This window comes from Tupaia chinensis, unplaced genomic scaffold (genome assembly GCF_000334495.1).
Source record: "Tupaia chinensis unplaced genomic scaffold, TupChi_1.0 Scaffold000680_1, whole genome shotgun sequence".
NCBI classification, from domain to species: Eukaryota; Metazoa; Chordata; class Mammalia; order Scandentia; family Tupaiidae; genus Tupaia; species Tupaia belangeri.
This window is the reverse complement of record NW_006160204.1, coordinates 257,141-272,992: the sequence shown is the minus strand read 5'-3', so window position 1 is coordinate 272,992 and position 15,852 is coordinate 257,141. Positions and strand designations below refer to the sequence as shown.

Here is a 15,852-nt window from a genome sequence, read left to right as displayed (position 1 = left end):
TGTCATTGGCTTCCATAAACCTTTTGATTTCAGTCTTTATTTCTTCAGTAGTTGTGGAGTCATTCAGGAGTAGGTTATTAAGTTTCCATGTATTTCAGTGCTCACCATAGAGATAGTGAGAGACAGAGAGGCAAAAAGTGAGAAATCACACCCCCCCTAGAGGGGATGGTCACACTGCAGTCTCTTCTCCTCTGTTTTCCTCTTGGGATCCTGGACATTCACATACAAGTGCCTAATGTGTTTTAAGCCGCTGCGTCCAGGACTCAAACAGCAGTTGACTGCATGGGAGTCCAGCAGTGTAACCATTACACCATCTGTTAGTTCCATCACTACTTTAATCTTAATCCCACCCTTTGTGTGTGTGTGTGTGTGTGTTGTTTTGTGTAGTTTTTGCTATAGAGTGTGTTGTTCACTAAAGAGAGAGAGAGAGAGCAAGCAAGAGAGAGAAAGGAAGAAAGTAAGGAATCACACCTCAGGGGGATGGCCATTTCACAGTCCTTTCTCCTCCATTTTAGGCATGTATCCACACACATCTGGTGTATATTTCAAACTGTTGGGCCTGGGACTGTAACCATGCTGTTGGCCATGTGGGATCAGTGCCTTAACCAATATGCTACCTAGGTGACCCACAAAGTCCCTTTTGATAAGTAATATATTCATAAGTTTCAGAAATTAAGACTTGGAAGTTGTGTGTGTATTTATGTGGTATATGGGGTTAGAGGAGGGAAATTAGCATAATAATTTATTTTTTAAAAACATCATATTTTGAGAATACTAATTTGATAGTACATATGAAGGAAGAATAGACAAATATTAGCTAGTTTTTAGAGTCCTAGATCCTAGAGTTAGAGGCATATATATGAGAGATGAGATACATTTGGGACTTCTACCTCTTTAGGGACTGGCCTTGTGGGAAAATGTAAGAATCAAAGTTATTCATAGACATTATGAATATACCAACTGAGGAAGAAGTGATGCCATCTAGAGCTGTAGGGATAACTCATAGCCAAGGAATGAAGTGAAACAATCAGGCTTCATGGAAGACAGAACCTTGGCTTGAGTAGCCTACCCTACTGGCAACTAAGTTATATATATGGCCCCGAGAACTTCTGAAACAGGTCTTTCTCACCTCTTGTAATTTAATATTCTTCCTTCCATGTTGTTTCATGCCAAGTTTTTGTCTTGAGATACAACAGTCATTAAGGGAGCTAGTGGCGTGGTAGATAAAGGCACTGGACTCCCACGTGGCTGATAGCGGTTCCAGTCCTGGACCTGGCGGCTTGCTTTCTCACTTGCCCTTTATTTATTGCTTACTGTCTCTGTCTGGTCAAATTAAAGAAATAATAATGACAAATGGAATTAAATAAATAAATAATTCTTAAAAAATATAAAAGTCATTAAGTCCAGCGTACCAAATTGATCTCCTATCAGTTGTGTGAGTAGGCAAAGTATTCCAGATCCTTACATAACTCTTTTGAAAGTGGATATAGTAATTTTTACCATGCAAAGTTTTCCAAAAGAATTTTTGTGATTAATTAAAAGCCCTTCACCTGGTGACTGTTGCATATTAGGTGATAAGGAAATTGTAAACCTTCTGTTGTCGAACCTTACTATGAGATCTTTGTGGTTGTTGCTTTGTATTTCATTTATACCTATTTATATGGTTTGCCTTTAGATTTTAGTCTAAAAATAGCTAAGTTTTAGATCAAAATTTGACTAGTAAGTTTGGAAATATGAAAGTACACTTATCATTTATTGGTTGTCATTGTTTTATAATTTTCAATTTAGCTTAATAGCTTAAGATAGTGTTTCTTGAGGCCGGCAGATGCTGTGGTGGTTAAGACGCTGTACTCCCACCTGGTTGACCTAGCGGCTTGCTTTCTCATTTTCTTTCTCTCTTTCTTTCTCTCTTTGTCTGCCTCTCTCTGGTGAATGCATGTATATTATAGCAAACATGAATAATAACAATAAATAAAATTAAATAAATAATTAATTTTTTACAAAAAGATAGTGTTTCTCATGCCAGATGCATGTTCAAATCATCTGGGAAGCTTTTAAAAATGTTGATATCCAAGCACTATCCTGAGTCATTATTGCATTTAGCATTTCTTCTTGCAGAGCTAATTATTTTTCTGGGATATGACTTTATCTCTGAAGTGGCAGTAAAGACACTTCTTCAGCCTGTTACAAAGTTAGTCTAAGGATTACATTAAATATATATCTAAAAGCAGTTGATAAAGTAGGAATTGAAATAAAAATGTAAGGTGGTGTTAAAGTATTTCAGAAATATTTATTCTGCTCTGAAGAGGCCTATCATTTACTTACAGAAAAAGGAGAAAACAAAAAAGTTTCAGTCAACCTGTCACATAACAAATGGAAGTAACAAAATAAGTATGCTAGGAATTCCATCCCAACCATGCTGTGTTGACAGTTCTTAATATGTGGCTAGGATTTCCTCTGGTAGTTTTCAGATATGACTGTGACTTGGTCTCTATGAAGCATTACACCCTAGGACCCAATATCCATGGATGCTTAAGTCTCTTATATACACTGTCACAGTAGTTATGTGTAACCTATGCACAGCCTCCTCTATTGACAGGTGTCTCTTAATGACAGGATTGTTCTGAGGAATGTGTCATTAGGCAGTTTCATCATGTGCAAACATCAAAGAGTGCCCTTACATGGACCTAAATAGGATTGTTGATACACTTCTAAGCTGTATGGTATGGCCTGCACACTTCTGTACTGTCATGTATGCTGTCTTTCAATGACCCAAACATAGTTATGCAGCACATGACTGCACCTTAACTCATCTCTAGATTACTTATAATACTTAATATAATGTTAATGCTATGTAAGTTTTTGTTACACTATCAGGTTGTCGGAAAAATCATAATGCTTTTTTTTTTTTTTAGAGATTTTTGTTATAGGGTGCGTGTTCTTGCCAGAAAGACAAAAAGAGACAGAGAGATAGAAAGCAAGAAATCATCCCCCAGGGGGGATGGCCATGCCTCCATTCTCCTCTCGGGATCTTGGGTATGCATACACACACACACACACACACACACACACACACGCCTGGTGTGAGTTTAAGCCACTGGGTCCAGGACTCGAACCGCAGTTGCCTACATGGGAATTCAGCGACACAGCCATTACACTAACTGCTGGTCCCATGATGCATTTTTCGTATAGGAAAATGCCATGACTTCTATGACAACCTGATATATTGTTTAAGGAATAATTACAAGAAAAAGAAAAAAGTCTGCACATGTTCCATGCATATGCAGTGATTATAGGCCTAACCAGGAAGTACACATCAGGCAACATTTTTTTTTTGGAGAGATTTTCACTGTAGGGTGCGTGCGCTCGCCAGACAGACAGAGAGAGACATAGAGACAGAAAGCGAGAAATCACCCCCCAGGAGGGATGGTCACGCTGCAATCCCTTCTCCTCCATTCTCCTCTCGGGATCTTGGGCACGCACGCACACGCGCCCGGCGTGAGTTTTAAGCCACCGGGTCCGGGACACGAACCGAGGTCGACTACGTGGGAGTCCAGCGACATAGCCATTACGCTAACTGCTGGTTCCCAGGCAACATTTTTGATCAGTCGTTGTTGTTTAAATCTGTGAATATAGAACCTTTGGATATGGAGAATTAACTGTTTTTATACCTCAAGTCTCTTTAATGACAAAAGAAAAAGAATAATAACCTTCTTGGAGATGGAAAAAGTGATGAGAGGGAGGTTTCACCTAGGGTGGTTGTCTAAAATTGTTTACCCCAAATGTTCTTCCACTGAATCATTCAACAAATATTTACTGCCTAATTATGTGCTTTCTAGACATTTTCTTTTTAAAGTCAATTTGAAAAGGCAGTACAAAATAATGGTTAATAGCATAATTTTTAAAAATTATTTATTTAATTTAATTTACTTTTACTACTGTTATTAATATTATAATTTGCTATGAAGCATGTGCTCTCTCCAGAAGGGGTGGGGTGGGGAGGAGGAGGAGAGGGAAGGAGAGTGAGAAAGCAAGCCCTAAGGTCCTAGATTATTAAACCAGAATCTCTGGGCCGGGATTCTGGCCCCACAATTTTCTACTTGTTTTATGTTGGGTAAATTCTTAAATTCACTGTGAATAAGCATTCTCCCAAATGTAAGAGGGATGGTAATGTTAATTGCTTCCCAGAGTAGTAGGAGGAGGAGGTTTAATGTGCTAATAAGTGTAAAGTGCCCTGAATTGTGCGTGACCAATGATAAGAGATAAGTGGGCTTTGTTAACCTCTGCATTCTATTACATAGTATTCTTGTGCTTTCAATGAGCTATTATCAGGGGCTGGCAGGTGGCATGGCAGTTGAGGCACTGGACTCCCACATGGCCTACTGTGGTTCTGTTTTCTCTCTCTCTCTAGTTAAGTTATAAAATAATAATAAAAATAAATGAAATGAATAATTTTTTAAAAATGTACTATTACCACATGAAAATAATGCTCAAACTGTCGTATCCTGCTCCCATGAGACATTCAAATGTATAAATTTCAGTTTTCCAAGGCATTTTTTAACTTGAGATTGTTCATTTGCAACAACATGGATGAACCTTAGAGGACTTTTTGGTAAGTAAAATAAACCAGGCAGAGAAAGACAAATGCTACTCAGTCTCATTATATGTAGAATCTTTAAAAAAAAAGAATTTATAGGAGTAAAGTAGGATGGTGGTTACCAGAACTTAGGGAATAGTAGGGGTGGTAGAGAAACAAGAAATGTTGGCCTACAGGTACAAAGTTTTGCTTATACAGGAGAAGGTTCTGGTAATCTACTGCACAACATGGTGACTACAGTTAAAAAGGCACTGACTAATTCAAAATAGCAAAAATAGTAGATGTTAAATGTTCTTAACACAAAGAAATTATAAATATTTGAGGTGATCAATATGTCAGCCTGATTTGATTATTCTACAACATATACATGCATTGAAGCATCACATTATAGTACATAAGTATATACAATTATTATTTGTCGATTTAAAATAAAATTAAACTGGGCTGAGTGTTGGTGGAGTGGTAACACAGGTGGACTTACCTGGGGAAGGTCCTGGATTCACACCCCAGGGCTTCCCTGAGCATTCCAGGTGCACTCTTGTGCCCATGATCTGAGCCAACTGAAACTTGGGTGGATCATGCCATGCAGACCCTGTCAGGGGTGCCCCTCTCTTTGTCTTACTGTCTATCTCTCATGGAAGCTATAAGTAAAATAAAGCTTTAAAAAGTATTAGAAAGTGTGTTAGAAGACATTATAATGAGGAAAGTACAGAAAGCAGTTACTTTTCTGATATTTTTGGGTCAGGAAAGAACTCTAGTACTTAAGGTGACACCTGAAAGATAAGTAGTCAGTGGGACAAGGGGCTTGGAGACAGTTAGTGGTGTATAAGGGGTAGATTTTGTGGAGACTGAGAATGTTCTAGAGAGAGAGAACACAAAAAAGTTTGGTTTAAAACTTCTGTGAGCTAATTAGTAAGCAAAGGATTCTACGCCATACAGTGTGGAAGTACAGAATGTATTAATCCCCTCTAGAGCTCCTAACAGAGACCGATATGGTGGGATGGAACAAATACTCCACCTGGCACTGGAAGAACACACTCAAGTGATTATAACACTAGCAAAAATTAGAGTAATACTGAGTTTTATGGTAGCACAGAGCAGAAAAAACTAGTATCTTTTTTGTTTTTTAGAGTTTTCTTTGCTATAGGGCTGGAGAAACAGAGAGACAGAAAGCAAGAAATCACCCCTTAGAGGGGATGGTCATGCCACAGTCTCTTCTCCATTGTCTTCTCAGGATTTGGGGCACACATGTCCAGCATGAGTAGTTTGGAGCTGTCAGGTCTGAGATTTGAGCCAGAGTTGACTATGTGGGAGTCCAATGACATAATCATTATGCTATCTGCTGGTCCCCAAACTAGTATCTTTTATGGAGATTTTTGTGGGAGGAAAAGGGAGGGTTATTCAAGACTCTTGGAGGAGTTGGGATTTGCTGTGATCCTTAAAGGAAGAATGAGATGAGATTGCAGCTTGTAACTTCAGGTCAGGGCAGCTGGTAGTTTACTTTATCCTGAAGTGCTGTTTGACCCTTGCCTTCTTTGTTCAGCTAGGATTGTGTCTAAGCAGAGCCTCTGCATCAGTTCTTAACCTCAACTGCAGCCTCATCCTTTTACCAATGTGCCGAACACTTCTGGCTTACCTTCGAGGATCCGAGAAGGTAAGAAAAAAAAAAAGAAAATAGGCATGTCTTATGATTTGTTGCATATTCAAAAGTTGATTATAGTTATGGATTCTGCATGCAAGTGTAAGAATCTTAGTTTGTTTAGTTTTTGTGTTCTGGCTTTGGACCAGAGAGGTTTCTTCAAAGATGATGGAAAGGGCCATGCTGCCTGTCAAGAGGAGCAGTGAGCTATGCTGCAATATTCGATAATGGCAGAGGATAATAAAAATGGGTAACCGTTTCTATGCTTCAGGCACTAAGCTCAGCATTTCACATACATAGTCGTGAATCTTTAAAACAGCTCTGCAGTCAGGTATTGTTCATTTCATTTCACTCATGAGGACCCTTAGGGATAGAGTTTAAGCAGCTTGCCAAAGCTTGTGAAAGGCAGGGTTGAGGTCAGTCCACTTCCGAGCTTTTTCCACTATACCCTGCCTTATTGAGATGCTGTAATTTCACTTGGCTAAATCCAAGGGAGCAAACTAGAGCCCTGTGGCCTTTGAGCAATACGTAGAATGAACACTGGTGTTGGCAACTATCTTTTTTTAACACACATGTTTGTTTTGAGCTGTGTAATCAGCTTGAAAAAGATGTCTTGATTTAATAGTGATGTTCTTGTGATATTTAGGATTGTAGAATGGTGTAAAAAAAACCAGAAAAACAGTCATTTTTTAAAAAAAATTGTTACATTCAATCACTCTATATCATTACAGTGCGTAAAATGAATTTTCCCATCATGAAAACACTGTGTATTAGTCCAGTTAAGGAGATTATCATACACATTATCAACAGTAATTTTTCATTTTTCTGTCTCTTAAATGTTTTCCTTCTTTATTTTTGTCTTTGATTCTTTCCCTTTCAAAAATCAATTTTAACAAAACTTTTTTCGGATTATTCTTGTATATGTGTAAACATATGCATTTATGTGGTTTTATTCTTCAGTAAGACAGCCACTGATATTGATGTTTTAATAGGAGTTGTTGCTTTGAGATTGCTGTGATGCTCATATGCACAAATTTACTCTAGTAAAACTTCTGAACTTTTCATATAATTATATTTAGAAATTCTACTTTCAATGCAGTTATTTGTGGAAATAACTTTCCCCAAGTAGCCTACAGTTGTAAAATACTAGGTTTTGATCCCTGTGACTGGCCATTACTTGGCATGAAGAAAGAGAAGAGAAGTGGCAGAAAATGAAAGTTCTCACCTAAGTCTCAGTGCTTAATAAGTCTTAAAGAATTGTCTCCCAGTATGAAACATAGTTATTCAAAGATTCTTGACATTAAGTTCAAACAGGCATTTAAAACCATAGAGAAGATTGCTTCATTTAAAAATAATCTTAATTTTCAACTATAAAAGAAAATAATATATATTGTAAAACTCAGACATTCCAGAAATATGCAAAACTCTTACAGAAAGTTTAGTCTTACTGTGCCAGAATGGCCACTGATGAAAGTTTGGGTAGGTGCTTACAGATAAGTTAATGTATAATGCCTTAGTGTTGAACAATATAGGACCATAGCTAGTTTAAGTTTTATAACTTTTTAACTGAAGAATAAATTTTGCACATCTTTCCATATCAATAATATAAACTCATATTCTTTTGAATGGGTTGTCTCATTGATTAATATATCATAATTCATGTTGCCAATTTTCATTAATAAGCTTTTGCAATATTTATAAAATTTTGGTATTATAAACAATGCTGTAATTAAAAATCTTTTACATATATCTTATTTGTTGCATTATTTTTACTGTACCAAATGATTTTCATTAAGGTTCCAAGCAGGAGAACTAGAAGATTGTTGGATAAAAGCAGAACATTCCATATAACCTGTGGTGTTACTATCTGTATTTTCTCAGGTAAGAAAGCCAAAAGATGTTAAATATTTTGTTAGAACTACCTATTTTATAAATGGTAAAATTTGTAATTTTATTATTTTGTGCATTATCTGTTATAATAAACTTGATGTTTATTTATTATATAGCTGAGTTTTCTGTTCCATATGTTTAAAGTGGGCTGTCACTGGGGAGGGGGGAGCAGCTTCCAAGCTCTAACAATTAAAATGTATTAGGAGTTTAAATGCATGGAAAATTAGAATATGAAATGTTCATTAATGGAATATAATTGCACTCAAAATTATAATTGATGATCGTTTCTTTGGTATTAATACTTGTGTAAAAGCACAAATATCAAAATTTGTTGAATTTAATTATGTTCTTTTCTAAGTTAAAAAATAAAGCGAGAATCTTTTTGTTTATAGAATAATTTTTAAATGAATTTTTTTTATGCCAGAGGGTGTGTGCATTTGGCAGTGTGTGTGTGAGTGAGTATGAGAGAGAGAGAGAGAGAGACGAGAGAAAGAGAGGGGAAGGCACCCCCCCAACGGGGCATGATTCATGCCACAGTTCTTTTTCCTCCATTTATTCTTTCTGTCAAGACTCTGGGCATGCTGGTATGCTTTTCCTTCCCTCCGCTCCCCTCTTCCTTTCTTTCCCTTCTCTCGTCTTCTTCCTTTTCCTCTTCTTTTTTCCTTTTCCTCTTCTTCTTTTTAGATTTTTGCCATAGGACATGTGTGCTTACCAGAGAGACAGTGAAAGGGAAAGTGAGAAATTATCCTCCCAAGGTGATGGCCTCACCACAATCCCTTTTACTCCATTCTCCTGGGATTTTGGCCATGCATACATGTACGCCTGAACTGATTTTCAAGTCACCAGGTCCAGGACTCAAACAGTAGACTCAAACAGGAGTCCTGTGCCTTAACGGTTATGCCTCTTGCTGCCCCCCCTGGCATGCTTTTTCAGTCAGAGCTGGGATTTAAACCACAGTTAGCCAGGTGAGATCTGGCTCCCTTAACTGCTGAATTATGGTGCCAGCCATAAAATTAATATTTATCCTGAGTATTTATATGATACTTCTCAAATTTTTGGAAACAGAAAGTAATAATCATAGGAATAATAATCATAGGAATTAAGTACATGGATGCTAGAGACAGATTATATAGATTCTGTCCCAAGCAGCCCTTCTGCTTTACTGGGACATACTACCTCTCTGTTTTTCAGTTTGTTTGTTTATTTATTTTTAGTTTAACTTTTTAACTTTATATTGACACCTAGCTCATAGTTAAAAGACAAAAAGAAAAAATTCATATTCAGTTCTCAGAATAGAATTAGTTGTGATTGGGACCAGCAAATGGCATAATGGTTATGTCGCTGCACTCCTGTGTCATCACCATGGTTCAAGTCCTGGACCCAGCGACTTAAAACTCACATCGGGCATGTGTGCGTGTGTGCCCAAAATCCCAAAAAGAGAATGGAGGAGAAGGGATTGCGGCATGGCCATCTCCCCTTGGGGAGTGATTTCTCACTCTCTGTCTCTCTGGTGAGGGATAGCAAAAATATAAAAAAGTAGTGGTTTACAGTCTCAGTGGCATAGTGGCTGACATTTTTTCCTGGCCATAATTTGAAGTGACATAGCTCTTTTGATACCAAGGTCATCATAACTAGACATTTAGGCTATTTGGCTTTCAGTTGAATAGCTTATTGCTCACTTAGCTGTCACAGTTGGACCACGTGTTTATGTAGAGAGGGGATTTGACTCCTTTCCACAGAGCATTCATGAAAACCCACTGACTCACAGCTGGTGTGATCCTGCAGGTGTGCACGTGGCTGCCCATCTGGTGAATGCCCTCAACTTCTCAGTGAACTACAGCGAGGACTTCATTGAACTAAACGCAGCAAGATACCGCGATGAGGTGGGTGGTCTCTGTCTTCCCATTTTCCTTTCACCTGTCATAAGATGACTAATGAGGGTCTGTTATTTTCACAGAAAATTCATACCTTGCTGCTCCTTTTGAGTGCTTTTAAAATGTAGTTGTCAAGTTGAGTTTTATTCCTTTCAATAGAAAATATAGATAATTACTATTTCATAGTCTCTCCTGCTGAAAATGGGAGTGTGCAGAGTGTCTACTTTTTATATTCTTCAGTGTTCAGATGGTTGCCACTCAGGCGTACCTTCTGACTCGCACCAGTTTGGGGCTAATTCCTATCATTCAGCTGAAGGTGTCGACAGTGCCGTTACAGGGTAAAAACGCTTTAATAACTATCATACTGTGCTTGGGCGAAAAGGGCAAAGTGATAGATGCAGATGAAAATAAAAGTACATGCACATACTTTTTGTTTTCTTTTTCATTTTGCCAGAAGGTGTGTGTGTTCACCAGAGAGAGAGAGAGACAGAGAGAGAGCCACTCTCCCCCATGGGGCATGGTCACTTTGCCATCCCTTCTCCTCCATTTCTCATTCCATTCAGGATCTGGGGTATGCACACACACACACATGCTCAGCATATTTTTTTTCAAAACATGGGATCCAGGACTTGAACTGAGCAGTCGGCCTTGTGGGCTCCAGCTGCCTTAACCATCATGCCACTAGCTGGCCCCAAATCTATGCTTTTCGTTGATTTTTCTGTGAATTGTCTTTGAAAAAAAGGTTTCATGCTATGCCCCTTGTTGTTCCTGTTTTGTGCTTTTATTATTCTACTCTGACCCATCCTCATGCTTGTGGATGCTGCAGTTTTTGATAGCCAAGCTAAATCTGCCTCATTTTGTTATCTGTGAAACTCTCTCTACCATTATCCTATTCCATCTTTTTTCCCTTGCAGTGTAGATTGATCCTTTTTTTTTGGTTCCATAGTTATTTATTCATACTACTACTTCATTCAGCTTATCTTATATTTTATTGGCTGGATTTCTCGAAATTATCCTTTAGCCGTGCTTTTTGAATTAATTTTAATTTTGCCAGAGTACATATAAACTCACTGAATAGACAAAGAGAGAAAGACAGACAAAGTGAGAAAGCACCTCCCATGGGGGATAGCCAGCCAACAATCCTTTCTACTCCATTTCTCATTCCTTTTGGGATTTGGAACACACATTCACACATGCCTGGCATGTTTCCCAAGCTGCTGTATTAGGGACCTGAACTGCTTGGAAAGCCATGTGGAATCTAGCCTCCTTAACCACCACACCACTGGCTGGCCTATAGCCATGTTTTTAATGCCAGGAATTAAATGCCCGTAACCTAGGTTAGGAGCTACTCTTGGGCAAGTGGTTCTTATTCAAAGCTGCTGAAATTCCACTATATACATGGCTTCTGACTTAGTAGATAGCTTGGCCTGACCGCAGATTCAATGATGCCATAAGGGAAGGTATTCAAAAACTTCTGCAGTATGAAGCATTAAGAGGATGAATGATCAGTCCACAAATTTAACTGGGGATTGATCTAAATTTTCCAGAATGTAGAATGAGAGTTGACAGTAGTTCGTTATGGCATGAGAGATATAGTTTCAAGGAAATATTACAAAAACAATATTAGTATTTTCTATTTCCATGTAGCAGAGACCTAGCTTCCTTGAATTTCCGCACCACTTTTCACAGGATTTGAAACTTACTAAGTTCTCAATTAGTCTTCTCAGTACTGAGTTTACAGTACACAAATCGTCTAGGTACTTTACTGTGCTTTTATTCCCTAGCTTCATAAGCTTTATTTTGTACATATCATTGATTTTAATAGTCTTATTGTATGCTATAGAAATGTGTAAAAGTTGATAGTAAATAACACATTATAAAATTAAGAGGAAAATGGGAAGAAAATTCTTTGTAATAAAGACTTTCCAGCTTATTGTGTAAGCCTATTTTATTGGTTTTGATTATCACTGTCTTGACACTTAGTAGGTACAGTTTAGAAACTGTGTAGACAATATATATGGTTGTTTTCACGTTATAGCTAAAAGTATTGATTCTCAAAATGATCAAACAGTGGGATTAAGGCCACTGCACTAGCTCATTGGGAACCATTAAGAGGAAATCCTGGACCTTATGACTCATCCAGTCTTTGCCCTTCTCAGGTGGATAAACTTTGAGTTATATGTTTTACTTGTTACAGTCTCTAGCATTGTGAAAATGTTGCGGAACTTAATTGAGTCTCTCTTGTTTCCCTTTGGGAACAGTATCTTTCATCCTGAACATGTGGCTCTTAGGCCCTGCAGATACCACTACCACATAGAATTTTATATCATCAGTGTTTTCCTAGTCACATTTTTTTCCTTTTTCTCAGGATCCTAGGAAACTTCTCTTCACAACTGGTAAGTTGTTATTCCTTGCCTTTTCTGGAGATTTAGAAACATCTTTGCAAAGAACCATCATAAAATTGCGCAGCAATTAGAATCATGTAAAATATAACATATGGAAAATTTGCATGTAAGAACAAATATTAGGAATTCAGGCGTACGGCTGCAATGGGAACAGAGGGCCAAGGCAAACAGTTGGGGTTTGAATGAATGGAAAGGAAAATGAGCAAGCACATTGTCCTATCATATGTCTTTCCAGTGAAAACAATATAACCCCATATGCTTTTTTGGGGGGGAGGGAAGAGGTTTCTGCTATAGGGCATGTGTGCTCGCCAGACAGGCAGAGACAGAGAGATAGAAAGCGAGAAATCACCCCCCAGGGGTGATGGCCACGCCGCAATCCTTTCTCCTCCATTCTCCTCTCGGGATCTTGGGCACATACGCACATGTGCCCAGCATGAGTTTAAGCCATCAGGTCCGGGACTCAAACCGCGGTCGACTACATGGGAGTCCAGCGACATAGCCATTACACTAACTGTTGGTCCCAACGCCATATGCTTTTGAGGACCTGTTTTGGGACCACTGCTATGGCAAGTGCTTTGGGAATAACTCACACATATGAGTGCACATTAATTGGGTCTTGCCCTCAAGGTGTTAGAATCACCAAGTACTTTGAGTATCAATGTAGTTTTTATAATTCAGTCATTTACTAGGTTCTTTTTTTTTTTTTTTTTTTTTTTTTGGTGATCTGACCACCTCTAGGAAAGAGGAGGAACAGTCATTAATCTCAGTTATTTTTCTTGAAATGTGTCTTCTTTTTTTATTTGTAATTTATTTTTCCTTCTCAAGGTTATCACCCATGAAATCTTTGTCTAGACAACCAATTTGTTAAAGCACATTTAGACTTTTCAAAACTTTCCCTTGATAGAAAGTGCTTACTGAAACTCTTTCTTAACCTTTCACTTATAAAGATAAAAAGAGAAAGTTGCATTTGGGGAATTTTTAGCACACATTTCAGGGACAAGGATGACTGGGTAGTTGGGGTGATCTATTGTGTGTTTGACTATAATACTGTGTGAAGGATCAGAATTGCTTATGGGTCCTGGGCAAATTACTCTGAAATACCACCATTGTTTTTCTTTTGAATCAATTTTATGGTGAAAAATAACAATAACTCAAGCACTTTTCCTTTCCATGTCATAACTACTTATTTAGATATATACAATATATTTTGTTTTTTTAGATAGATTTATATTTGCCACTTGTACAAAGTGTTTCACCATTTTCTCCTTAGGAACACAATTTAGTTTGCTTACAAGTTCTCTCATTGAAAACATCCAATGCTTTAATCCTAAAACATTGGATGAAAAATAGGAGAGAAGGGAACCAGCAGTTAGCGTAATGGCTATGTCGCTGGACTCCCACGTAGTCGACTGCGGTTCGCGTCCCGGACCCGGTGGCTTAAAACTCACGCCGGGCGCGTGTGCGTGCGTGCCCAAGATCCCGAGAGGAGAATGGAGGAGAAGGGATTGCTGCGTGACCATCCCCCCTGGGGGGTGATTTCTCGCTTTCTGTCTCTATGTCTCTCTCTGTCTGTCTGGCAAGCGCACGCGCCCTATAGCGAAAAACCTCTCCAAAAACAAACAAACAAAAAAACAAAAACAAAAAAAATAGGAGAGAAGAAAAAGGAAAAAAAAAGTTATGTATGAGCTAATGTATTTTGGTTTATATAAATTAATTTAAGAAAAATGAGTAAGGACTTTGAACATTATTACCTATAGTACAACATTTAATTGAAGCCTTGGGGCATAAACTTTAAAAAGTTTAGTTTACAAGCTAAAAAGATCTTGGGACCGGCAGTTAGTGTAATGGCTATGTCGCTGGACTCCCACGTAGTTGTACACAGTTTGCATCCCGACTTGGTGGCTTAAAACTCACACTGGGCGCATGTGCATACGTGCCCAAGATCCTGAGAGGAGAATGGAGGAAAAGGGATTGCGGCGTGGCCATCCCCCCCGGGGGGGGGTGATTTCTTGCTTTCTGTCTCTCTCTCTGTCTCTGTCTTGCGAGTGCACACACCCTATAGCAAAAACCTCTCAAAAAAAAAAAAAGAAAGAAAAAGAAAAAGATCTCTTCTATGACTAAGATATTATATTAAGAAACTTACTATAAATAATATTTCTATATAAGCAGATGCTCTCTCTACCTAGCATAAAACCATATGTCTTCCATCATCCTATGCTATGTCCCAGAGGTTCCCCTGTGTGTTGTTGGACTAAGTAGACAAGATACTAAAAAACACACATTTCCTAGCTCCATGTTAGGGAGTCTCTGAGAAAGACATGGCGTTGTATTTTATTAACTTTCTGGGAAAACTCAGAGTCATCGTTCTACTTCTTGTGAACTTTCCGTCATGCTTTTGAACATACCTTCTGACTACTACCTTTCTTTTGCCTAAAATAGTTTATTTCATTCACCTGGTCAATGTCAGCTTATCCTTTAAATCACAGCGGACATGTCCCATTGTGATAAATGTGTCCCTAATTCTACAAGGTAGAGTTGGTCTCTTTTACTCTATATTTCTGAAGCTACATAGTAAAAATATTGTGTTGTGGAATATTTTATTATTTCCTTGCATATACTGTCTTTTCCACGTAAAGGTTAATTTTTCTAGTGTGGAGAAAAACTGCCCCTGAAATATGAGGAGTTCTAGGCAAATAAGTTTTTGTTGGAGTCCAGCCTCTGTGGAGCTATCACTAGTATATTAAACTGTAGTTCTGGAAGCCACATGGCAATCATGATTTGAGTTCCTGTCCTGGTCGGTCTTAAAACATACCAGACACATGTATGTCTGTGCTCAGGATCCAATAGGCGGGACGACTGGAGGGAAGAGATTGCAGTATGATCAAGTTTCTATGGAGCTGTGGAGGGTGTTCCCCCCCCACCCCCATCTCAGTCATTGCATGTGCTGTATCATGAATAAAAATATATTTTGTAGGACTTCTGTCAGTATAAACATTTCAAGTCACTCTCAATCAGTAGATGACTACCATTTCAGTGGTCCAAGCATGTAATTTTATGAAAGAAAGAATGCACTGGCCATGTACATTCATGTACTTCCCAGATCATCAGCCCGGTACTGACTGGGTCTAGAGAAAGGGCTCCATAGCATGAGACTCGCCCTCTGAAGACATCTGGTAGACCTCAGTAACAGGTGAGAGAGCAAAGTGGAGTCTAAGTATAATAATGGGATAAAATAAACTATTTTCTGTTAACAGACTCAATCCACTTGTTATTACTAATACTGACTAAAACTGTTTCATAGCCATCTTGAATGCTCTGAGGCACAGCATCATGGGAAGTTCCTGATGAAAGAAAACCTGAATGTTTTTAAGCATTCTCACGAAAGTAAATATTTTTATTTGCTGATAGATTTTGTGGATTTCTGTTAATGTTACATGTAATTTTCTC

The 15,852-nt window shown here is 38.2% G+C and overlaps 1 protein-coding gene across 5 annotated transcripts in view; it reads left to right on the top strand.

The window, feature by feature from the left end:
- NOX4 (NADPH oxidase 4) overlaps positions 1-15,852 on the top strand; it is a 158,301-nt gene that overhangs the window by 36,509 nt on the left and 105,940 nt on the right. For 4 of the 5 annotated variants that reach the window (XM_006160334.2, XM_027776539.1, XM_027776538.1 and 1 more), the window contains exons 3-6: positions 6,141-6,251; positions 8,033-8,117; positions 9,912-10,009; positions 12,369-12,396. In XM_006160334.2, coding sequence (XP_006160396.1) covers positions 6,141-6,251; positions 8,033-8,117; positions 9,912-10,009; positions 12,369-12,396 — 322 coding nt within the window. The remainder of the gene's footprint in view (positions 1-6,140; positions 6,252-8,032; positions 8,118-9,911; positions 10,010-12,368; positions 12,397-15,852) is intronic. The other variant, XM_006160332.3, reaches the window with a different exon arrangement.